The 25,933-nt window shown below is 41.8% G+C and overlaps 1 protein-coding gene across 8 annotated transcripts in view; it reads right to left on the bottom strand.

Moving 5' to 3' along the window:
* The window catches only part of LOC110512801 (growth factor receptor-bound protein 10), an 85,602-nt gene that overhangs the window by 39,413 nt on the left and 20,256 nt on the right, over positions 1–25,933 (bottom strand). The window contains exons 1-4 of one of the 8 annotated variants that reach the window (XM_021592978.2): positions 19,343–19,463; positions 19,092–19,151; positions 17,300–17,373; positions 8,016–8,112 (exon numbers count right to left, since the gene is read on the bottom strand). In XM_021592978.2, coding sequence (XP_021448653.2) covers positions 8,016–8,112; positions 17,300–17,302 — 100 coding nt within the window. In that variant the 5' untranslated portion in view covers positions 17,303–17,373; positions 19,092–19,151; positions 19,343–19,463. Of the gene's footprint in view, positions 1–8,015; positions 8,113–17,299; positions 17,374–19,091; positions 19,152–19,342; positions 19,466–25,933 lie in introns of those variants that run through there. The other 7 variants (XM_021592988.2, XM_021592984.2, XM_036971548.1 and 4 more) reach the window with 7 other exon arrangements.

Here is a 25,933-nt window from a genome sequence, read left to right as displayed (position 1 = left end):
TGGAGTACAGCCCTATGCTTCAGCCGTAGGTTATATTACTGTTTACCAGTAAACTACCAGAATGTTAGTATCTTTCAAGGATTTTATGTAATCAATCACAAGACATCTAGTGGCTGTGCACTTCAGATTATCACAGGTCTCTAATTATCTCAGATGTCTAATTATCTTTTTACATGACATTTTTTTTGTCATTTAGCAGACACTTTCATCCAGAGCCATTTACAGTAGTGAGTGCATACATTTTCATACTGGTCCCCTGTGGGAATTGAACCCACAACCCTGTCATTGCAAGCGCCATGCTCTACCAAGGCACAAAGGACACTGGCCTTACCACATCTACAATTGATCATATAATCAAATAAGATGACCTTAAAAAAAAAAATACAATGAAGAAACTGTAAAACATTATCCTAAATTTAAACCATCAAATGCAAATGTTTCTGAGTGATCATATGTTAAAACTATTAAATAACAGACACATCATTTGAAAGATATTAAGTAGTATAAGCTAGGGCTGGCAATTGCCAGGGACCTCACAATATGATATGATCACAATACTTAAGTGCTGATTCTATATGTATTGTGATTCGATATGGCAAATTTATTGCGATTTGATGTTCCAAACATACAGTGCATTCTGAATTTATTCAGAACCCTTCCCCTTTTCCACATTTTGTTACATTACAGCCTTACTCTAAAATTGATTGAATAAATTTAAATCCTCATCAATCTACACACCCCATAATGACAAAGCAAAAACATTTTTTTTAAAACAACATTTTTGATAATTTATACAAAATTAAAATCAGAAATACCTTATTTACATGAGTATTCAGACCCTTTGCTATGAGACTCAAAATTGAGCTCAGGTGCATCCTGTTTCCATTGATCATCCTTAATATGTTTCTACAACTTGATTGGAGTCCACCTGTGGTAAATTAAATTGACTGGACATGATTTGGAAAGGCCCACACCCGTCTATATAAGGTCCCACAGTTGACAGTGCATGTCAAAGGAAAAATCAAGCCACGAGGTCGAAGGAATTGTCCGTAGAGCTCCGAGACAGGATTGTGTCGAAGCACAGGGAAGGGTACCAAAAAATGTATGCAGCATTGAAAGTCCCCAAGAACACGGTGGCCTCCATCATTCTGAAAGGGAAGAAGTTTGGAACCACCAAGACTCTTCCTAGAGCTGGCCGCCTGGCCAAACTGAGAAATCAGGGGAGAAGGGCCTAGGTCAGGGAGGTGACCAAGAACCCAATGGTCACTCTGACAGAGCTCCAGAGTTCCTATGTGGAGATGGAAGAACCTTTCAGAAGGACAACCATCTCTGCAGCACTCCAACAATCAGGCCTTTATGGTAGAGTGACCTGACAGAAGACAGTCCTCAGTAAAAGGCACATGACCGCCTGTTTGGAGTTTGCCAAAAGGCACCTAAAGGACTCTCAGAACATGAGAAGCAAGATTGAACTCTTTGGCCTGAAAGATGAACGGTGCAAAGTACAGAGAAATCATTGATGAAAGCCTGCTCCGGAGTGCTCAGGACCTCAGACTAGAGCGAAGGTTCACCTTCCACAGGACAACGGCCCTAAGCACACAGCCAAGACAACGTAGAAGTGGCGTCGGGACAAATCTCTGAATGTCCTTGAGTGGCCCAGCCAGAGCCCAGACTTGAACCCAATCAAACATCTCTGGAGAAACCTGAAGATAGCTGTGCAGTGATGCTCCCCATCCAACCTGCCATCAGTCTTGTTCGTCCCAAACGGCACACTATGGTCCATAGGGCTCTGGTCAAATGTAGTACACTATATAGGGAAGAGGGTGCCATTTTGAGTACAGCCCTATGCTTTGGCCATTTTGGGTACTTCAGATTATCATCACAGGTGTCTAATTATTTCTGGCCCTTTTAACATTATTCACTAAGTTCATGTTGTTAAGGCCTCATAGAAGTGAGAGAAAGAAAGAAATCCAAATGAAGTGTTTGTGGTGGGGGGTGGGACCTAGAGAAGAATGCCTTGCCAGGCCTAGCCTAAACCCCTCCCTGGGCCTGCCGTGTCTGGATCACAACAACCCTGCTGAGGGGCCCCTGAGATTCAGCCTCAGCCTATAGCTATGTATGTCCTCCATATTCAGTCCCAAATGGCTCTCTATTCCCTTAATAGTGCACTACTTTTGACCAGAGCCTTATGAGCCCTATAGTGCATTACATAGGGAGTAGGGTGCCATTTGGGACGTAACCCCAGCCTCCTGCACTCCACCATGACTTATCTTCTTTTGCAATAGCTGAAGGCTGCATCGCGACTCTCCACACTTCTCCCAAAGTGTGAACTTGCACAATCCCCGTCAAGGATTTTAAAGCATTGCATTGGTGTAAAGATTGGCTGGAGAGGGAGTGCCCACCATTGTTCAATCCATGACAGGGAGTGGGGAGTGAGCAAGTGGGTGGAGAATGTGAGCAGCAGGATCTCATCCTCAAACAGCCTAGCCAGGGTAGCAGCAGCAGTATCTATGTCCCAAATGGCACCCTATCCTTATAGTGCACTACTTTAGACCAAGGGCCACAGGTCACTTTATCCCCTAAATGGTGCACTACATTTGACCAGAGCAGTGCCCATAAGGCTCCGGTCAAAAGTAGTGCACTAAATGGGAAATAGGGTGTCATTTGGGAATGTAGGCAGCAGTGTTTATCTGATATCTCCTGCTAATCTCTCTCCCACCTGCCCAGCCCCACTCATGGGAATGTATGGGAGAGAGAGGAGGAACCAATCATTTTGAAGGGGAGCGTCCCATGAGGTTTCTTTAAGAATGGAGCCCAAACACATTATTCACTGCACACATACCACAGTTCTGTATGATAAAGATCTCATATTAACCCTTCAGCGACCAGACCACACCTGGCCTTCAGTGTAGCCTATGTATGAACAAAGGAAATAGTAAGTCAAATAGTTAAAGCAACAACACTGAACTAAAGGCAGACTGCAAAGGCTGTGAACGGCTGCAAAGGCAACGAACACTAGACTACTACTGGACTGGTAAATAGGACACAAGAAATTATGGCAAAACTACCACACCAGAGACTTAAAACCTTTAGTCCCATTAACAGCACAACACCATGATACACCCCCACACCCCAACCCACACACACAGTGCCAGCACAAAACCCAAATCATCTTTCACCTCATTTCGGCCTTGTACTAATTCTCGCTACAAACGTACTTAATTATCTGCGAAAGGATTTAGCCATGTCAACAAAACTGCACCTTGACATCAAGACATTTCTTAACACAACAATGTTATAACATCTCATAAGAACATGTCATAACATACCCGGGTCAATTTGTACAGTACATTAGTGTGTGTTGACAAATTATATCTGTCCTTTTACCTATAACAAACTGCTTCAATCCTTCTCATTCCTGAAATATCAAATTATTCAGGGTTCCGTTCCAACAAAAGACTTGTTCTTTCTGCCTAAGCACCAATGAGGTTTATGACAAACACACAAAGTAGGTCTTAGCCCTCAGCTCTATTAAAATTCTATAAGCACAAGTGTGGCTTTTGTGGAAAAAGAGATCGGAATTTCACAGAGGATTATAGCACTACAACAATGTCATAACACCAGAAATATGTTCCAGAAATATGTATGAGCTTTGATGTCATAAACATTGTGCTATGGATTTAGGGATGAGCATGAGTAATTGAGTACTCAAATACTGGAACTGATGTCAAAACTTGATCTCTAAACAGAGGCACAAAAAAAAAATCTAATACTGAGTGGCAACAAAGCGTTAGGCACGTCTCTCTCCATGCACACTCTTCCACCAATTTGTGCTATTTCATTTATATCATGGTTTGAATTGTTTGTCAATGTTTATGAATTCCCTGCTATATATATATATATATCTCAGGGAAAAAATAGGAAAAACTGGCGACGGAAGAAATGGCAGCAGTTTTACGGGCGCCCAACCAATTGTGCTATTATGTGGGTTTTTCGCGTTATTTGTAACTTATTTTGTACATAATGTTTCTGCAACCGTATCTTATGGGAGAAAAGAGCTTCTGGATATCAGGACAGAGATCACTCACCTCGGATTAGACAAAGACTTTTTCAACAACAAGCAAGACTCACATGATATTCTCCAAACACCCGGCAGGGCCGACATCCCAGTTATTCGCAAGAAGAAGCGACGCAGGTACAGAGGACGAAGAGCCGAATGCCTCGCCAGGACCCGCAGAAGGCGGGTAGGAAAGCTGCCGTTACCGTCAATATTACTCGCCAACGTGCAATCATTGGACAATAAACTAGACGAGGTACGATCACGAATATCCTACCAACGGGACATCAAAAACTGTAATATCCTATGTTTCACGGAATCGTGGCTGAATGACAACATGGATTTTCAGCTAGCGGGATACACGCTGCACCGGCAGGATAGAACAACACACTCCGGAAAGACAAGGTGCACGAAATCTCTAGATTTTGCTCGCCTGAAGTAGAGTATATTGTGATAAATTGCAGGCCACACTGCTTGCCTAGAGAGTTCTCAGCTATACTTTTCGTGGCTGTTTATTTACCACCACAAACAGATGCTGGCACTAAGGCCGTACTCAGTCAGCTGTATAAGGAAATAAGCAAACCACTCACCCAGAGGCGGCGCTCTTAGTGGCCGGAGACTTTAATGCAGGGAAACTTAAATCAGTTCTACCAAATCTCTATCAACATGTTAAATGTGCAACCAGAGGGAAGAAATTCTAGATAACCTGTACTCCACACACGCGTACAAAGTTCTCCCTCGCCCTCCATTTGGTAAATGTGACCACAACTCTACCCTCCTGATTCCTGCTTACAAGCAAAAATTAAAGCAGGAAGCACCAGTGACTCGGTCTATAAAAACATGAAGCAGATGCTAAACTACAGGACTGTTTTGCTATCACAGACTGGAACATATTCCGGGATTCTTCCGATGATATTGAGGAATCAACCACATCAGTCACTGGCTTTATCAATAAGTGCATCGAGGACGTCATCCCCACAGTGACAGTACGTAATACCCCAACCAGAAGCCATGGATTACAGGCAACATTCGCACTGAGCTAAAGGGTAGAGCTGCCGCTTTCAAGGTGCGGCACTCTAACCCGGAAGCTTACAAGAAATCCCGCTATGCCCTGCGACGAACCATCAAACAGGCAAAGCGTCAATACAGGGCTAAGACTGAATCATACTACACCGGCTCTGACGCTCGTCAAATGTGGCAGGGCTTGCAAACTATTACAAACTACAAAGGGAAGCACAGCCGCGAGTTTAAAGTAGCCACCTTTTGCCTTGATGACAGCTTTGCACACTCTTGGCATTCTCTCAACCAGCTTCATGAGGTAGTCACCTGGAATGCATTTCAATTAACAGGTGTGCCTTGTTAAAAGTACATTTGTGGAAGTTTTTCCTTCTTAATGCTTTTGAGACAATCAGTTGTGTTGTGACAAGGTAGGGGTGGTATACAGAAGATAGCCCTATTTGGTAAAAGACCAAGTCTTTGGCAAGAACAGCTCAAATAAGCAAAGAGAAAGGGCTGTCCATCATTACTTAAAGACATGAAGGTCAGTCAACACTGAAAATTTCAAGAAATGTTTAAGTTTCTTCAAGTGCAGTCGCAAAAACCATCAAGCGCTATGATGAAACTGTCTCTCATAAGGACCCTCACAGGAATGGAAGACCCAGAGTTATGATGCAGAGGATAAGTTCACTAGAGTTACCAGCCTCATAAATTGCAACCTAAATAAATGCTTCAGAGTTCAAGTAACAGACACACCCCAACATCAACTGTTCAGAGGAGACTGTGTGAATCAAATTGGTCAAATTGCTGCAAAGAAACAACTACTAAAGGACACCAATAACAAGAAGAAACTTGCTTGGATCAAGAAACATGAGCAATGGACATTAGACTGGTGGAAATCTGTCCTTTGGTCTGATGAGTCCAAATGTAAGATAATTTGTTCCAACCGCCGTGTCTTTGTGAGACGCAGGGCAGGTGAACGGATGATCTCTGCATGTGTGGTTTCCACCGTGAAGCTTGGAGGAGGAGGTGTGATGGTGCATTGCTGGTGACACTGTCTGTGATTTATTTAGAATTCCAGGCACACTTGGCTACCACAGCATTATGCAGCGATATGCCAACCCATCTGGTTTGCGTAAGTGGGACTATCATTTGCTTTCAACTGGCCAATGACCCAACACACCTCCAGGCTGTGTAAGGGCTAATTGGCCAAGAAGGAGAGTGATAGAGTGTTGCATCAGATGACCTGGCCTCCACAATCACCCAACCTCAACCCAATTGAGATGGTTTGGGATGAGTTGGACCGCAGAGTGAAGGAAAAGCAGCCAACAAGTGCTCAGCATATGTGGGAACTCCTTCAAGACTGTTGGAAAAGCATTCCAGGTGAAGCTGGTTGAGAGAATGCCAAGAGTGTGCAAAACTGTCATCAAGGCAAAAGGTGACATTTTCCAAGCTGTTTAAAGGCACAGTCAACTTAGTGTATGTAAACTTTTGACTTACTGGAATTGTGATACAGTGATTTATAAGTGAAATAATCTGTCTGTAAACAATTGTTGGAAAAATTACTTGTGTCATGCACACAGTAGATGTCCTAACCGACTTGCCAAAACTATAGTTTGTAACAAGAAATTTGTGGAGTGGTTGAAAAACTAGTTTTAATGACTCCAACCTAGTGTATGTAAACTTCCGACTTCAACTGTAAATTCACACATTTGTTTTCCAGTGTGGGCCTTGTGTACTAAAGATATTGTTTGTCTTTTATTTGATACTCGAACAATAAAAAATAAAAATGTAAATGCCCATCCCTATATGGATATTAGACAATGCGTTAACAAAGGTTCTATATCAATAATATTGACCAATGTTGAAATGTATAGTTTCAACGGTCTAAACAATGAACAGTTGCCTTTCAAGTATACAATGGTTATCAATGCAATCCATGATTAATTCATTTATTCCCTCAATCTGATCTTCATATTATGGAGGGAGGGAGGTCTTCACACATATTAAACATTTTGTGCAAATATATTTTTTACAAAGCATTCTTTTCTAGCATTCTTTTCTTTTTTACCCAAACTCTCATATTATTATAGATAATTTGTCATTTGAATCACAGTGGAAATTATTATCTGTTTTCCCATTCATAAATTCCAGTGCAGTGCTCTCCCTTGACAGTAAAAAAATGACAAATCTAATTTCTGCTCCATTTATTTCCACGACAGCACCAAGCTTTCTCATCCACTACCAGACAGTTCAAAAACCTTCCAGCTTTACATCCCATGCTGGGGCAATATTGTGCGTAAATCTCATGCTCCGATTAACATGGATGAAATTTGTATAGCACAATTAGATTGAAAGCTTAATTATAATGGCACCCCATGTCTTTACAAATCCCCCTTTGAACTGCTGAAATGTTTACAGCGGAAGAGCCCCAGAATATACATCCTAATCTGAATTTAATGAGCAGCGGAGCCCTCTGCCATAAAATGCGTCAATAGTAACCCCCCACCCATATCAAAGCGTGCGCGCATGCACACACAAACACTGAAAAGACACACACACACACACACACACACACAATTAAACTGTAATACAGAAAATGAGACGCGCAAATCTTGGATCTGAGAATTAACAATGTGATAAGGATCGTCTGAAGCTGCAATTCCAATACAAATAGGCCGCATTTCAGAACATAATCTTGTTAGTGACGTTAGTATTCTCAGAGCAAAAAACTGTGAATATTATTATTAAACAGTTGTCTTTGTTTTCTGAGGTCAATTATGCAGCCTCAAATATGTTACATCCTACTTCTGGAAATGTACTGACAGACCATCAACACTTACACCATTACACCATATAACTAGTCTACATCTGTCAAATAATTTGAGCAGTGACACAATTATCAAATGAATATTTCCATGCCAATTTCCATGCCAATAAGTACTGACATTCTAAGAACACCAACCTTGATGGTTTGGAGAGTTCCGATTGGTTGACTTCTGGAAACTCGGCCCAATTAGATCTGCTGGTCTGTGATTGGAGGCTCGGTCTACATTGTCCTGCTGAGAAAAAAGCCAACATAGCAGTCATGCCAAAAGCATTTATTCACAACTTCAGCATCACATCATAACACTGGGTTTGTCTTTGTCAATCTAGTCTAACATGCAGAGGAACATTCATTTGGTTAAGACCGTATTGTATGCAGTATCAATCTGGTCAATCATGAGGTTAAAAAAACAACACAATCTCATTGCAGTGCGTGTACGCCCAAGCGTGCGTGTATGTGTGTGTACAGGCCTATACTTGGCTCTCCTCCTGCCTTTCTAAACCAGAGCATCCCCTCAGAGCAGCGCGGGGCACTACCATAAAGAGGCAACATACCAAGTTGCCTCTTCTTCCACCCAACCACCCCATGTTTTAGGCTGGATATGAGATTATGGCAAAGAGACTAATGAACTAGAACCAGCTTCTGGATTGAGTAAGAAGACTACATACTAAGCTGTCTTCAGTCAAGGCCTAGGTAGCAGGTACTGTTGCAGTAAGCAGTTGTCTTCATTCAAGGGCCTGGAAGCAGTTACTGTTGCAATAAACTGTTGTCTTCAGTCAAGGGCTTGGAAGCAGTTAGTGTTGCAATAAACTGTTGTCTTCAGTCAAGGCCTAGGAAGCAGTTTTTATTTAACTAGGCAAGACAGTTAAGAACAAATTCTTATTTACATTGACAGCCTACCCCGGCCAAACCCAGACAATGCTGGGCCAATTGTGCACCGCCCTATAGGACTCCCAATCACAGCCTCTAGCACTGAGATGCAGTGCATTAGACCACTGCGCCACTCGGGAACCTCCCAGTTACTGTGGCAGTAAGCAGTTGTCTTCAGTCAAGGCCTAGGAAGCAGTTACTGTGGCAGTAAGCTGTTGTCTTCAGTCGAGGCCTAGGAAGCAGTTACTGTGGCAGTAAGCTGTTGTCTTCAGTCGAGGCCTAGGAAGCAGTTACTGTGGCAGTAAGCTGTTGTCTTCAGTCGAGGCCTAGGAAGCAGTTACTGTGGCAGTAAGATGTTGTCTTCAGTCAAGGCCTAGGAAGCAGTTACTGTGGCAGTAAGCAGTTGTCTTCAGTCAAGGCCTAGGAAGCAGTTACTGTGGCAGTAAGCTGTTGTCTTCAGTCGAGGCCTAGGAAGCAGTTACTGTGGCAGTAAGCTGTTGTCTTCAGTCGAGGCCTAGGAAGCAGTTACTGTGGCAGTAAGCTGTTGTCTTCAGTCGAGGCCTAGGAAGCAGTTACTGTGGCAGTAAGCTGTTGTCTTCAGTCGAGGCCTAGGAAGCAGTTACTGTGGCAGTAAGCTGTTGTCTTCAGTCGAGGCCTAGGAAGCAGTTACTGTGGCAGTAAGCTGTTGTCTTCAGTCGAGGCCTAGGAAGCAGTTACTGTGGCAGTAAGCTGTTGTCTTCAGTCGAGGCCTAGGAAGCAGTTACTGTGGCAGTAAGCTGTTGTCTTCAGTCGAGGCCTAGGAAGCAGTTACTGTGGCAGTAAGCTGTTGTCTTCAGTCGAGGCCTAGAAAGCAGTTACTGTGGCAGTAAGCTGTTGTCTTCAGTCAAGGCCTAGGAAGCAGTTACTGTGGCAGTAAGCTGTTGTCTTCAGTCGAGGCCTAGGAAGCAGTTACTGTGGCAGTAAGCTGTTGTCTTCAGTCGAGGCCTAGGAAGCAGTTACGGTGGCAGTAAGCTGTTGTCTTCAGTCAAGGCCTAGGAAGCAGTTACTGTGGCAGTAAGCTGTTGTCTTCAGTCGAGGCCTAGGAAGCAGTTACTGTGGCAGTAAGCTGTTGTCTTCAGTCAAGGCCTAGGAAGCAGTTACTGTGGCAGTAAGCTATTGCTAGTTTGTCCTAGGAGATGAACATTGGGGTTGTTATTTAACCTGAAATGCATATGGTCCTTTTTTTGCTGGATCTTTGTAAAGTTTTGACCAGGAGTCATACAAAATCGTGTGTTTATATACTTCAATGATTAATCCACAGATAAAAGGGGAAGCCTAGTTAGTTTTTAGTTAGTTATCGTTGATTAACTCTACTCTTTCATCTTTCAAGCATGTATGCTTTGTATGCTTGTGAAAACCAATGAGAAGATTGCTGCGCGTATTTTAGCATGCTGCAACACAGGCACTCGTTGATGTGCATGGATAAAATGAGTGAATAACATGGACACGTTCATTTATATTGTAACACTTGCGCACAAAACTCGTCCGGTCTGCTTTCCCTGTTAGTCCACAGCAGAAGGACTCATTTTTCAGTCTATAGGATATTAATCCAGGCATTGAATGTGTTCAGTAGAACCATAGAATGTGTTCAGTAGAACGGTGTCCAGAGGAGATAGTACAGGTGTGAAAAGCGATCGGCCGGGTGAACCACAGCGTTGACAGCCAATGTTCAGAGTTCTCCCCAGTGTTTATGCTAGTTGTTCGGTAGATAGGCTAGTTGTTTTCTTTATAGCAAGGCAAGTTGTTTTCTTTATAGCTTTGTTCTGCCTCAGATGTAGGCCTAAACAGCGAGTAGCAGAGAACTCACGATTACAGGGCTTCCCACAGAAACACATGCTCCCAGAGAACACTGTGTCTTCTTGGACAAAAACAATTAAAAGAATAATAAATCACTACAAATAAGTGTGGGAGATCCATAATGCCAGTACTGATTGGAGCGCTCACAGCATGCCGCGGGAACAGAATGTACTGTGGTGGACTTCTGTGTTTGGCTTGCTAGGATGCTCTCACACGCACGCACGCATGCACGCACACACACACACACACACACACACACACACCCACCAACCCACCCACCCACCAAGACCTCTTTTGATACTGCAGAAAAAGCTGTAGCTGTTATAATGCCTCAGTGAGAGAGGTAATATGATTTATAAAATGGTTTTGTTGTGAAATTGAAGAGGCTTGAACATTCTTTCATAATTTTGAACACCAGTTTTCATGGTCGACCCTCGGTAGGAGGGAGCCCACTTCAATAAATAAACTCTACACAATCTTAGTTAGGCCGCGTAATAATAACCCTACAAACTCAAACCGGTTTTTAATACGAACTAAATCAACTCACTGAGAAAAAGCAGCAGCAGTATAGTGGTGGCCCTCTCCAGTCTCGTCCTCCTGACTCCAAACTAATCCCAGTGCAAAGTGTCTGGACATGGTCGACACCACCAGACTAGACAGGGCTAAAGGTCCAGCTACCAGAGCGTGACTGATCCCACCCGCCCAGCCCCGACTGACTCCCACCCCCCAAATGGCTGAAGCCAGTGACATTCTTACTGGGATGGGGCCAACCATGTATGCCAGTCCCAGCGAGCCCAGGGTTCAGCTCCAGTGAGCCCCACCCAAATCTGCATGCTGGTATCATGCTCCGAAAGGTTTTAATAGGACTAGGACAACGTTTTGTTGGCTTCCACAGGATAATTCTTCTCAGCCAAGTCTTCCAACAGTATTACTACTCTATATTAACATGGGGTTGGAAACGAATACCTGCTCAATTCAGACACTCCGAGAAGAAGCTATTGACCTAACCACTATATGTTGGGTTTATAGCGGTAGATAAAGAACAACTACAACACTTTGTTTTAGTGATGCTATCTCAAAACATGGCCACCTACATTCTACACCATAGAAATAATTCAGATTTTTCTATGATCTACTCTGCCACAAACTCAAACGTAGGCTAGGGTTAGTGCGTGGAGAGGGGTCATAGTAAAGTTGGGGTCAGGGTTATAAAAAGGGGCAGATATAAGGCAAATATGGGACCAGGACTAAGGTAGGTTCCAAGATAAGGTCAGGGTTAAGGGTTAAGAACAGGGACAGTGGTATGGTTCAGGCTGAGGTTAGGGGTTTGAACAAGGTCAAGACAAGACGAATGTTAGGGTTGCCGTGTTGAAAGGGGAGTGCCTGACACAATAATCACACATGGGTCCTTCATGGGGCGTTGCTAAGAAGAAGCACTATGCTTTCGGTTTAAAAAATAACTGTTGTGTTGTGTGCGATAAAAACGATTGATTTGCTGACAGTCCTCGTCAAGGCTAGTCTGTTAGAATAGAATGTTCTTAAACACCCTAAGAGCAATTTGAGTTCCTTATTAGCCTACATAATTAAGTAAAAAGATCAAGAGTTCAATTTGGACTTTCCACACTGTGCTGTCTCTTTGAAGACACACAGAGTGAGAGAACGAGAATGAGAGTAGGCGTGGCCTATTATTTGTTTCCACAGCAATGGGTGGATATAGAATAGCCTAACAGCTGTTAAGTACATACAGTAGGCTACTGTACGTCATTCCTGCATTGCCATCGTCCGGCACTAACACACCCAGTACACCCACTACAATATAAAATAAACACAGCCTCTTTCCACATGCAGGGCTACCTCACTGAACAAGTCGGGGCCTATTCATGTTTAGGCCTAGGTTCTATTTGGTAGGCATATTCATAATACTCAACACTGGTTCACTTTCCTCAATAACTGATGTTGTGGTTTTGCATAGCGCATTACTAACAGTCATGAGGCATTTCCTAAATGTTTAGCGCTCTAAAAAAGCAGCATAATCCTCACACTAAGGATCATTTAAATGCTACTTCACATTCCAGAAAAGGTCACCATTTCTCCCACCTTGAACTTCCATTGGTCATTCTATTACGTTCAATAGTCACATTGTTTAACTCTCCTGAATAAAAACAATAAGTGGTCCAATTGTCATAGAGTTATATTTCATTGCATGCTAACCTAAATACAAGTGCGTGGATCTATTGTGGATTAGAGGCTAGGGTGAAATGGCCTACTCTACTGCTAGATGACATCAAACTCCTAGTCTAGTAGCCTAATTCAGTAGGATACTTAGCCCTGCAACATCATGGTAAAGTCAAATACCAATTTAAATAGCAGATTTTATTGCTGTATGTTTATGTAGATAAGCCTACGGTTTCCTCTGGGGTTTCTGGTAGAGAGAGAGAGAGGCTTTGAAACACTGACCTTCTTTTACAAGTCAGGGCACATTTGTCATGTAACCCACTACATGCCTAAAAATGCATCCTGATTCAACAAACGCAGCTCAACCCAAACCTTTCCTGTCGGTCAGTGTCTCAAAAATAAAGTAAAATAACCAGATTTTTGAATCTCCCTATTTACTTCCAAGAAAAACCAGAACAAGAAAGCTTGACTTCCAGGAACAGGAAACCATATGCTCCTGCCAGAAAAATCCCCACTTCATTCACTCTGAAAACACCTATAAAACTCAAAGCGAAAAATGTACTGCTCTGCAAAGACCGATGCGTTTCAGGGAATAAGATCAACTTTAATGGCTACAGCAGCGTGAAGCCAGAGCCAGTGTCCCAAATGGCATGATATTCACTACGTAGTGCACTTATTTTGACCAGAGCCCTATGGGCCCTGGTCAAAAGTAGTGCACTACATGGGGGATAGGATGCCATTCGGGACACAAACAGAGTCAACATAGCTGCCGACCAAATGATAAACCTAGAGCTAACCTACATATATATTTCTCTCTGCAGAACTTGGACTCATGCTTATATGATCAATGTTAAAATGTGCTGCTGCACATTGCCAAACTTGTATTTAACCTGTCATTTCCATTAAGATTTTCCTTCTAATCCTATTCTAGGCAGTTCAATTTTTTGAATTGTTTAAAACTGCAGTATGTCACTTTTTGGGCGACCTGACCGAATTCACATAGAAATGGAGTTATAGATCTATCATCCTCATTGAAAGCAAGTCTTGAAAGCTTCAAACACCTGGTGTACAAATATATTTCACAGCAGTTTAGATGGTACAATGATTCTCTACACTATACTTGCTTGTTTTGTCACATAAACTGAAATTAGGCAAACTATTACCATTTTGGTAACACTTTACCTGACACCCAGTGTCAGAACACGTTATGACACGGTCATAACTGACATAACTTGTCATAACCTGTCTTAATATGGTCATAATATGGGGCGGCAGGGTAGCCAAGTAGTTAGAGCGTTGGACTAGTAACTTAAAGGTTGCAAGTTCGAATCCCCCAGCTGACAAGGTACAAATCTGTCGTTCTGCCCCTGAACAAGGCAGTTAACCCACTGTTCCTAGGCTGTCATTGAAAATAAGAATTTGCTCTTAACTGACTTGCCTAGTTAAATAAAGAAAAAAAGAACACTGTCATGACATATATTATGTTATTTTATGGCTGGTTATGACACCTACATAAAAGTGTCAAAACCCACCTTGATTCAAATTAGTTTTTCCCTTTCAAGAAGCATTATGGCCATCCTGGGTCAACTGGACTAAGAAAATACACTTTATGACACTGTCAAGAAGCATTATGAACATCATAATAATGCCGTACATGCCCGTATATCAGTCAAAAAGAGGGTGTCTTGTCCTGCTCCTGAAATCTGCTGCTGCATTCATTCCAGTCATCAGCAACACAGCATTGGTGTAGGTGCATGTCTGACATCAATATGTGCACAATTACAATCACTTAATTTTAATTGTCAATTTTAAAAAAAAAAATATATATATATATATATATATATATAGCATGAACATAATGTTGACATGTAAGTTATGGTGTAATGGAATGTTTTGCCGTGTGTGGTAGGTTTTGACACACTGTATGTAGGTGTCATAACAGGCCAAAAAATAACACAATATATGTCACAACAGGTCTAAATATGTGTCATGACAGTGTTATGACCATATTATAACAAGTTATGTCAGCTGTTATGACATGGTTATGACCGTGTTATGATGCTGGGTGTCAAGTAAAGTGGTACCCTTTGTAGCAACCAGGAAATGGCGGAGCAATTTTTGCATAGTGCATCTTTAAATGTCACTTATTTTCTTCAGAGTTTAGGCCTGCACGGAATCCTATTTACATTTTACAGTCAGTATAAACTGAAACAGTAAGCCATCTTGACAAATGGAAACTACTTTAGCAAGTAGGCCAACCTCTGTTTCCAAGGAATATGCCTAGTCTATTCAGTACACTAAAACATTAAACTAACCACAATACTATTTAACACAGACTCCTGAGCTCAATACGAAGTCCACAGCTGTGTAGCAGCCATAGTCCGATGGTTCATTATTACATATTTACGAACCTCATTGCATTGGCTGTTTTCGAGTAGCGGACATATGTTACAATAGTCAGAGCGGCTCTGTGGCTTTGAACTCTAACATGATTAACGGTGTGAAGCACCCTCAAAGCGCCTCATGCACAGGAGATGGTCTGAGTTTAGATTCCTGGAAGGCTGGATTAGGCTGTGATGGACCTATGATCTTGTTTCTACTGTCATATTAAGCCCCTCAACCTGTAAAAGCATTTCCCCTTTTGAGAGACCAGGTTGGACTGTTTACTAGGACAGCGGTTACAGGCGGACAAGAGCAGAGAGATCACCGTGGAGAACGTATGACCAACAGACAGACAGTTTCAACATTGTTGCACTTGACTTGTTGCAGAGTTGTAAAAATGAGCTAGTATCTAGCAAGGCAGCCTGGCTACAATAATAGTAAGCTGTGGAATGTATCCCCTCATACATAGGATCTTCTCAGATAACATTATGAATGTTTTTGAGGATGTATTGAAGTCAAGTGTATTTTGCTTGTGTAACAGAGTTGATTATGTTTCCACTTGACACTGCAGAAATATGTATTCAATGTTTATGTATTCCCATTGGTTGGTTGAATTTACATATCGATAGGTACTATACCATTGGTTATGCTTTCAGATAGCGGGAGATCACGAACGTAAATTCTTCCCAGTCTGATATTGACAGGCAATTGGTAGGTCATGTCCTGAAATACTTTATTCTATTTCCAATGTGTACGAGTTCATTACGTACATGTCTTGATGTATAAATGTGTACGGTGCCTGTTAGATATTGGGGGCATCCTGGGATGTGCTTTTGTATGTGTTTGCTGTAAGAGCGAGTTAGCTAGCGTGCTCTAATTGTAACGGTACTATCCATGCTAACAGACAAATCACAACTCTACAAGCATTAACATACAATTGTCCTGCACATCTAATGTGCTTCCTTGTGTCTATTGTCACGTACTTATATTTATTGTTTTTTTGTTTTGTTATTATGATGTTTGATTACAAAATACCCCGTCTGATATTGACATGCAAGCGAGGAATCACAAATCTACAGCCATCTAATGTGGTTCCTTGTGTCTATGGTCAGAATAAACACCAATCAACGGGGATCGCTGGCTGGACAGTCCTTCTTTTAAAAAAAACTTCCCCGGTGAAAAATGACTGGCACCGCCAGTGAACCTTCACGTAATTGTCTCACTGGCTTTGCCGCTGGTGGCAAAACCCAGTCACCCCTCTGGGGATCAATAAAGTTAACTCGACAGACACTGTGACCCAAAGACGTATTAGAAGCAAACCAAGAGCGAGAACGCAATCCATGTGTCCATGAACTGTTAAAGATCATAACCCTACACGGTGGCCTACATCAATTACAGTGGGGTCTCAAATTATTGGCACCCTTGATAAAGATGATCAAATAAAATAATAGAAAATAAATCATTTAAATACTGAGCTACATTGTATGTTCCATAAAATGGGGACATTTTATTATTTTATACTAATTCAATTGCTCAGAGAAAGAGATTTTGTTTAACAAGTCATCAATTATGGGGGCAAATTTTTGACACCCCTAAAGATTCTTACAAATAAAGTAGTCAAACGTGTTGTATTTGGTCCCATATTCCTGGCACGCAATGACTACGTCAAGCTGTGATCTTTGACCTTTTGTAACTTTATCACTAATCATTATTCACAATTCATTCGGGATGATCCGTAATCATGGTAGCATCCACATTAATGTAGAAGTGTTTAGAAACATTTTCTATTCTTATTTGCAATAAAAGTGCCTCCAAAATAAAACAATACATTATTTACCATGAATTTCTATTGGGCACAAAATGATCTGAAACACAACCAAAATAAACTGCAAATGTATCCAACAACTTTGTAGAGTCACAAGCTTGATGTAGTCATGTCTACTTTATTTAGAATAATCTTTAGGGGTGTCAAAATTATTATTTGTTAACAAAATCTTCTTATTTGAGCAATCGTATTAGTATAAAATAATATAATTTCCCCCTACAATATAGTTTAGTATTTTAATTATTTATTTTTAACAGTCATTTTTGGTCATCTTTATCAAGGGTGTCAATCATTTCAGACCCCACTGTATGTACTGCACTATTATATACTGTACCATCTTTGATGACAGAAGTATATCGATCCATCACTGACTGACCCAACATGGAAACATGATGCGACCCTCCAGATCTACCAAACAAAGAAAAACCAGACTTCTGTTCATTAGGGCACGCAACGTTAAAACGCTTTAAAACTTTTTGCAACAGAAAATTAAACGTTTGTGTCCAGACCCTCAATGTTTCTGACCATTTTCTTCTGTTTGGTGACTAATGAACATGAATATACAATTCTCCTTCACTGGAATCCCAGACCATAAGCACAAACTCATTACAGGACTACAAACACCTGACCTTCACACAGTGTTTAATTGAAAGTAGAGCTGGGACGATAAACCGGAAATGATCCATCTCTTCTGCTGATATCGTTCATTACTGTAAGTAGCCTATACTACTATACTACTAAATGTGAAGTTTGAAATGAAATACGTTTCCTAATATGGGTGATTTTTAATGGGACAATATCCATCAAACTAGTAGTAGTTTAAAGGATAAAAAAAATATATATATAGTTCTATTTATCGTTATTGCATCAATTCATGCAATTTATTGCGATATGGATTTTGGTCCAGCTCTAATTGAAAGTACAAAAACTGAGACAATTCCATCCATATAAAATCCAGTTCAATAGTCCAACCTTGGAGTGCTGTGGCAAACCTCCAGTCAGTTCACCCAGCTCTCTCTCGCTCTCTCTCCAACACCGCCTTGGAGCTGAGCCCAGAATCCCACAACATTTACTAGTTATATAACCCCAGGATAAAGAAGCTGTTTCTGCCCATTATTTACCAATTAAAAAACTGACAGTGTGAATGAGCCCGTCGAGGAAGAGATCAGATGCATAGGATAGCTACTTCTAGGAACTGTTAAGCTAGTTGAGATACTTTGTGTTTAGCTGCATGACTAAACGAGTGTGTCTTATACTGGAAAAGTGGACATAGCCTATTCATATTCTATTCTTTAGCCTTAACCACAATGAAAGCCCAAGGGAGAGGGTGGGTGGTGGATGACAAGCTAAAATCCCCACAGCACAGGCTTCCAAAATAGCTCTTTAGGGCTGGATGGGTTGAACTCTCCTCTACAGGGCGGGTGATCAGGCTGATTGATAGTCTATTTCCCACTGGACTGGGGTTGAACTGCTGCACGTGGAAACAGACAATGTAAAAACAAAAAGGTTAAAACAATCCGGTTAATCCGTTGATTGAGACCACTGCTGATGGTCTTACGTCGGGTCCAGATTCTCCATGCTGGGCCATGCACCATGTGAATCACCATCGATGTATTCAGCCCAAAGGAATGTGCGTCCATGCCACTGCCATTCATTGGCACTTCTGTTTTCATTCATGCTCTGCCACTAAATCTATTGGCCATGACAGGTACATTCACAGCAAGGTTTTTTTGTTACGGCCCAGCTGAGAGAGTGGGGCTCTGGTTTTTACTTCTCTCTCCCGCCTTCCCTCAGCTCTGGGGTGAGGGAGGGCTTATAGCAGGGGAACTGGGAGTGTTCAAACAGTCTTTTCCTAACCACTCCATGTATAGTTTTATATACAGGTCCATATGTTAGATGCATATAGAGCGTTTTATTATTTTTATTTTTACGTTTATGACTTGTGTAAATAAGAGTTACAAATCCCAAATGGTGCCGCTTCAGCAAACACTATAATATTACCACAGCTAATAAAGAGCTTATAAAATATGGCAGACCTGGGTTCAAATAGTATTTAAAATCATTTTAACACTTTAGTTGTGCTTGCTTGAACTTGCCTTGTGAAAAAGTACCAATGAAATACTCACAAAAGTGAAAACCCCGCCCAACTGGCCCTGCAGCCAGGCTCAAGTAAACGCTCAATGTTACTGAAAGAAAACAAATCATATTTGAAGCTAGGTCTTATAGATGGTGTGGTTAAACTATGGTCTAACTATGGTCTCTGGCACATGAAAACATTTGAAATCTACACATGAACACTCAAGAACAAAGACAAAGAGGTCAATGTACTGAAATACAGATGGTACACAACGTCTAGTAAAAGACATACACTATTTACCTGATAATTTGGATGGTGTAGAAAATAATCTGGACATCCGGCTACAGCCATGCTATGGAGCTATTTCTCAATCTCTGTTCTTCGGGTTTTCCCATTCACTTTTGATAGATGGTGCAAGAACCTGTAAAAGAAGACAGGAGAGATTAATGAAACTACACACAGTAAAAAAGTTTTGGATGATCTTTTACAATTATTTTTACTGCATCAAGGATAGCATACACATACGTTTTGGGTTAACATCCTTCTTCAGTGTGTAGCTTCATGACCGACGTTAATTAAACTAAAATGCTTCAGAACAGTGGAAACTAATATAGCACAGAGCACATCTTAACCCACATAAACTCAGCAAAAAAGGAAACGTCCTCTCACTGTCGACTGCGTTTATTTTCAGCAAACTTAAAATGTGTAAATATTTGCATGAGCATAACAAGATTCAGCAACTGAGACATAAACTGAACAAGTTCCACAGACATGTGACTAACAGAAATGGAATAACGTGTCCCTGAACAAAGGAGGGGGGTAAAAATCAAAAGTAACAGTCAGTATCTGGTGTGTCCACCAGCTACATTAAGGACTACCAGCTGCATTAAGTAGTGCATCTCCTCCTCATGGACTGCATCAGATGTGCCAGTTCTTGCTGTGAGATGTTACACTACTTTTCCACCAAGGCACCCTACCTGCAAGTTCCCGGACCCTGTCCCTAGCCCTCACCCTCCGATCCAACAGGTCCCAGACGTGCTCAATGGGATTGAGATGCGGGCTCTTCGCTGGCCATGGCAAAACACAGACATTCCTGTCTTGCAGGAAATCACGCACAGAACGAGCAGTACAGCTGGTGGCATTGTCATGCTGGAGGGTCATGTCAGGATGAGCCTGCAGGAAGGGTACCACATGAGGGAGGAGGATGTCTTCCCTGTAACGCACAGTGTTGAGATTGCCTGCAATGACAACAAGCTCAGTCCGATGATGCTGTGACACACCGCCCCAGACCATGACGGACCCTCCACTTCCAAATCGATCCCGCTCCAGAGTACAGGCCTCGGTGTAACGCTCATTCCTTCGATGATAAACGCGAATCTGACCATCACCACTGGTGAGACAGAACCATGACTCGTCAGTGAAGATCACTTTTTGCCAGTCCTGTCTGGTCCAGCGACGGTGGGTTTGTGCCCATGAGCGATGTTGTTGCCGGTGATGTCTGGTGAGGACCTGCCTTACAACAAGGCCTACAAGCCCTCAGTCCAGCCTCTCTCAGCCTATAATGGACAGTCTGAGCACTGATGGAGGGATTGTGCATTCCTGGTTGAACTCGGGCAGTTGTTGTTGCCCTCCTGTACCTGTCCTGCAGGTGTGATGTTCGGATGTACCGAGCCTGTGCAGGTGTTCTTACATGTGGTCTGCCACTGCGAGGACGATCAGCTGTCCGTCCTGTCTCCCTGTAGTGCTGTCTTAGGCGTCTCACAGTACGGACATTGCAATTTATTCCCCTGGCCACATCTGCAGTCCTCATGCCTCCTTGCAGCACATGCCTCCTAAGACATGTTCACGCAGATGAGCAGGGACCCTGGTCATCTGTCTTTTGGTGTTTTTCAGAGTCAGTAGAAAGGCCTCTTTAGTGTCCTAAGTTAATTGCCTATCGTCTGTAAGCTGTTAGTGTCTTAACAACCGTTCCACAGGTTCATGTTCATTATTTGTTTGTGGTTCATTGAACAAGCATGGGAAACAGTGTTTAAACCCTTTACAATGAAGATCTGTGAAGTTATTTGGATTTTTACGAATTATCTTTGAAAGACAGGGTCCTGAAAAAGGGACATTTCTTTTTTTGCTGAGTGTAGTTCTACAGGTCAGTAAACACTAGCCTAAACAGTGAACAGCTTCTAGCAGCAAACAACTCAGGTCTTAGTTAAAGGCTATGGTATGATTGTTCAAAAGTTCTATGTTGAAACTACTGTACTCATGTGGTGTGTGGAAATTAAACCTACAGTGAACGTCCTCACTCAAAAAAGCTTTTATGTTGCTTTTTTAATAATTCTCAAGAGGTTTATAGACTACAATTGACCACCTTTATCACCCGGCCTGGTTGGTGGTGTTGATCATTAGAACCCAGATGAAAACATACAAAAGGTCAAAGTTGGTGCAGATCAGATTATGAAGTATTTTGTTGCAACCACTGTCTGAGAATCCTGGTCAGTCAGACAAGATCACATTTAAAACTTATGAGAAACAGAAACAGCGACTGACACAATGATGCTGTTATTCCAAGCCCTTCAGCCAATACTTTGCCGGTGCTTCCGGTGAGTGTTGACATGTAGCTAAAGCCTCATCCAATCCCTGGGTCAAGACAGGAGAAAGTTCAACAACAAGTTGGACCTTTGGTATATTTGAACATCTTAAAGGCAGTATCCTATTAACCTATTGAAAGCCTACATGTACAAATACAAACACTTGTAAATATTTCCCCTGAAATACAGGCCATTTACATGACACAGTCCTCTGCAGACTTAGGCCTAGCACAGTTTCTCACTGAATGGAGCTGAATGCCCTTTTGGAGTCCCCCCCCCTCCCCCCAACTCAAACCACAATTACCTTACAAAACATTTTCATACATGTACAGTTAGACCAGAACCATAGATTTTACGAGTTTGGACATATACACTGGGAGGACAAAACTTTAGGAACACCTTCCTAATATTGAGTTGCACCCCCTTTTGCCCTAAGAACAGCCTCAATTCGTTGGGGTGTGGACTACAACGTGTTGAAAGTGTTCCAGCCCATGTTGACTGCAATGGTCCCCACAGTTGTGGCAAGTTGGCTGGATGTCCTTTGGGTGGTGGGTCATTCTTGATAAACACAGGAAACTGATAAGCGTGAAAAACGCAGCAGAATTGCAGTCAAAGGCACTTAAATCTGTTACATGTTAAATGTATGTCTTAATTGAAGCAAGGCTTAAAAATCCTTTTTTAACCTGTCTAACATTTATATTTTCCATTGGGGCTATATATTTGGGTGAGTTTTTCTCTCTCGCCTAAATAGCCTCGTTTCACTGCCAAAAATAAAATTAAACCATCTAGTGTTCAGCAAAATAACAACACAATGTCAAATACAGGTAGCCTAGTCAAATAATTAACATCCAATCACATTAACCGTTATTCTCTCGTGGAAAACCTTCACTCTTGCACAGACATTTAGAAACGAAACATGACAATTTGAACAATAAGCCACAGGAGTTTTTTGAGCGAGAATAAAGACGACTTTCGAGTAGTAAGTCATGAATAAAAGCAACAGATGCCATTAATAAGAAGGGGCTAGAAGCGTCTTATATGGTGAGTTACTGAATAGCTAGGACAGGCAAGCCCCATACTATTGTGGAGGACTTAATTCTTCCTGCTGCCGCGGATATGGCTGGGATAATGCTGGGGGAAAAGGCCAAAAAAACTACACAGACAATATCTTCATCAAACAACACTGTTTCAAGCATCAGTGACATGGCAGGAGATGTTTTGAAACAATTACTGCTTCGCACACAAGCCAGTGAATTATATGCATTACAGCTGGAGTCAACAGACGTCGCTGGCCTGGCACAGTTACTGGTATATGTCCTTTACGTTTATGGGGGGTCAATTAAAGAAGACATCCTCTTCTTCCAACCACTGGAAACCAGGACATGAGAGGATATTTTGTGACATCAAATGTGTTGGTATCTGTACTGATGGCGCAAAAGCCATGACAGGGCGACATAGCAGTTGCTCCCAACGCCACTTGGGTACACTGCAGCATCCACCGATAGTCTCTTGCTGCCAAGGGAATGCCTGACAACTTGAAAGAAGATTTGGACACGAGTGAAAATGGTTAACTTTGTTAAAGCAAGGCCCCTGAACTCTTGTGTATTTTCTGCATTATGCAGTGATATGGGCAGCAATCATGTAATGATTTTACAACATACAGAAGTGCGCTGGTTATCAAGGGGCAGAGTATTAACGTGTTTTTTAAATTGAGAGACGAGCTTAACATTTTCTTCACTGGCCATCATTTTCCCTTGTCTGACCTCTTGCATGATGATGAGTTTCTCACACCACTGGCCTATCTGGGTGATGTTTTTTCTCGCCTGAATGATCTGAATCTACGATTACAGGGACTCTCCGCAACTACAGTTGAAGTCGGAAGTTTCCATACACTTAGGTTGGAGTCATTAAAACTCGTTAACAACCACTCCACAAATTTCTTGTTAACAAACTATAGTTTTGGCAAGTCGGTTAGGACTTCTACTTTGTGCATGACACAAGTCATTTTTCCAACAGTTGTTTACAGACAGATTATTTCGCTTATAATTCACTGTATCACAATTCCAGTGGGTCAGAAGTTTACATAAACTAAGTTGACTGTGCCTTTAAACAGCTTGGAAAATTCCATAAAATGTATTGTATTGTATTTAGAAGCTTCTGAAAGGCTAATTTACATCATTTGAATCAATTGAAGGTGTACCTGTGGATGTATTTCAAGGCCTACCTTCAAACTCAGTGCCTTTTTGCTTGACATCATGGGAAAATCGAAAGAAATCAGCCAAGACCTCAGAAAACAAATTGTAGACCTCCACAAGTCTGGTTCATCCTTGGGAGCAATTTCCAAACGCCTGAAGGTACCACGTTCATATGTACAAACAATAGTACGCAAGTACTGTACAGTGCCTTGCGAAAGTATTCGGCCCCCTTGAACTTTGCGACCTTTTGCCACATTTCAGGCTTCAAACATAAAGATATAAAACTGTATTTTTTTGTGAAGAATCAACAACAAGTGGGACACAATCATGAAGTGGAACGACATTTATTGGATATTTCAAACTTTTTTAACAAATCAAAAACTGAAAAATTAGGCGTGCAAAATTATTCAGCCCCCTTAAGTTAATACTTTGTAGCGCCACCTTTTGCTGCGATTACAGCTGTAAGTCGCTTGGGGTATGTCTCTATCAGTTTTGCACATCGAGAGACTGAAATTATTTCCCATTCCTCCTTGCAAAACAGCTCGAGCTCAGTGAGGTTGGATGGAGAGCATTTGTGAACAGCAGTTTTCAGTTCTTTCCACAGATTCTCGATTGGATTCAGGTCTGGACTTTGACATTCTAACACCTGGATATGTTTATTTTTGAACCATTCCATTGTAGATTTTGCTTTATGTTTTGGATCATTGTCTTGTTGGAAGACAAATCTCCATCCCAGTCTCAGGTCTTTTGCAGACTCCATCAGGTTTTCTCCCAGAATGGTCCTGTATTTGGCTCCATCCATCTTCCCATCAATTTTAACCATCTTCCCTGTCCCTGCTGAAGAAAAGCAGGCCCAAACCATGATGCTGCCACCACCATGTTTGACAGTGGGGATGGTGTGTTCAGCTGTGTTGCTTTTACGCCAAACATAACGTTTTGCATTGTTGCCAAAAAGTTCAATTTTGGTTTCATCTGAACAGAGCACCTTCTTCCACATGTTTGTTGTGTCTCCCAGGTGGCTTGTGGCAAACTTTAAACAACACTTTTTATGGATATCTTTAAGAAATGGCTTTCTTCTTGCCACTCTTCCATAAAGGCCAGATTTGTGCAATATACGACTGATTGTTGTCCTATGGACAGAGTCTCCCACCTCAGCTGTAGATCTCTGCAGTTCATCCAGAGTGATCATGGGCCTCTTGGCTGCATCTCTGATCAGTCTTCTCCTTGTATGAGCTGAAAGTTTAGAGGGACGGCCAGGTCTTGGTAGATTTGCAGTGGTCTGATACTCCTTCCATTTCAATATTATCGCTTGCACAGTGCTCCTTGGGATGTTTAAAGCTTGGGAAATCTTTTTGTATCCAAATCCGGCTTTAAACTTCTTCACAACAGTATCTCGGACCTGCCTGGTGTGTTCCTTGTTCTTCATGATGCTCTCTGCGCTTTTAACGGACCTCTGAGACTATCACAATGCAGGTGCATTTATACGGAGACTTGATTACACACAGGTGGATTGTATTTATCATCATTAGTCATTTAGGTCAACATTGGATCATTCAGAGATCCTCACTGAACTTCTGGAGAGAGTTTGCTGCACTGAAAGTAAAGGGGCTGAATAATTTTGCACGCCCAATTTTTCAGTTTGTGATTTGTTAAAAAAGTTTGAAATATCCAATAATTGTCGTTCCACTTCATGATTGTGTCCGACTTGTTGTTGATTCTTCACAAAAAATACAGTTTTATATCTTTATGTTTGAAGCCTGAAATGTGGCAAAAGGTCGCAAAGTTCAAGGGGGCCGAATACTTTCGCAAGGCACTGTATAAACACCATGGGACCAAACAGCCATCATACCGTCCAGGAAGGAGATGCGTTGGTGCAAATCAATCCCAGAACAACAGCAAAGGACCTTGTGAAGATGCTGGAAGAAACAGGTACAAAAGTATCTATATCCACTGTAAAACGTGTCCTATATCGACATAACCTGAAAGGCCGCTCAGCAAGGAAGAAGTCACTGCTCCATAACCACCATAAAAAAGCCAGACTACGGTTTGCAACTGCACATGGGGACAAAGATCATACTTTCTGGAGAAATGTCCTCTGGTCTGATGAAACAAAA

Source organism: Oncorhynchus mykiss, chromosome 3, assembly GCF_013265735.2.
Source record: "Oncorhynchus mykiss isolate Arlee chromosome 3, USDA_OmykA_1.1, whole genome shotgun sequence".
Lineage (NCBI taxonomy): Eukaryota > Metazoa > Chordata > Actinopteri > Salmoniformes > Salmonidae > Oncorhynchus > Oncorhynchus mykiss.
The sequence above is the reverse complement of the archived record's forward strand: the minus strand, read 5'-3'. Positions and strand labels throughout refer to the sequence as shown.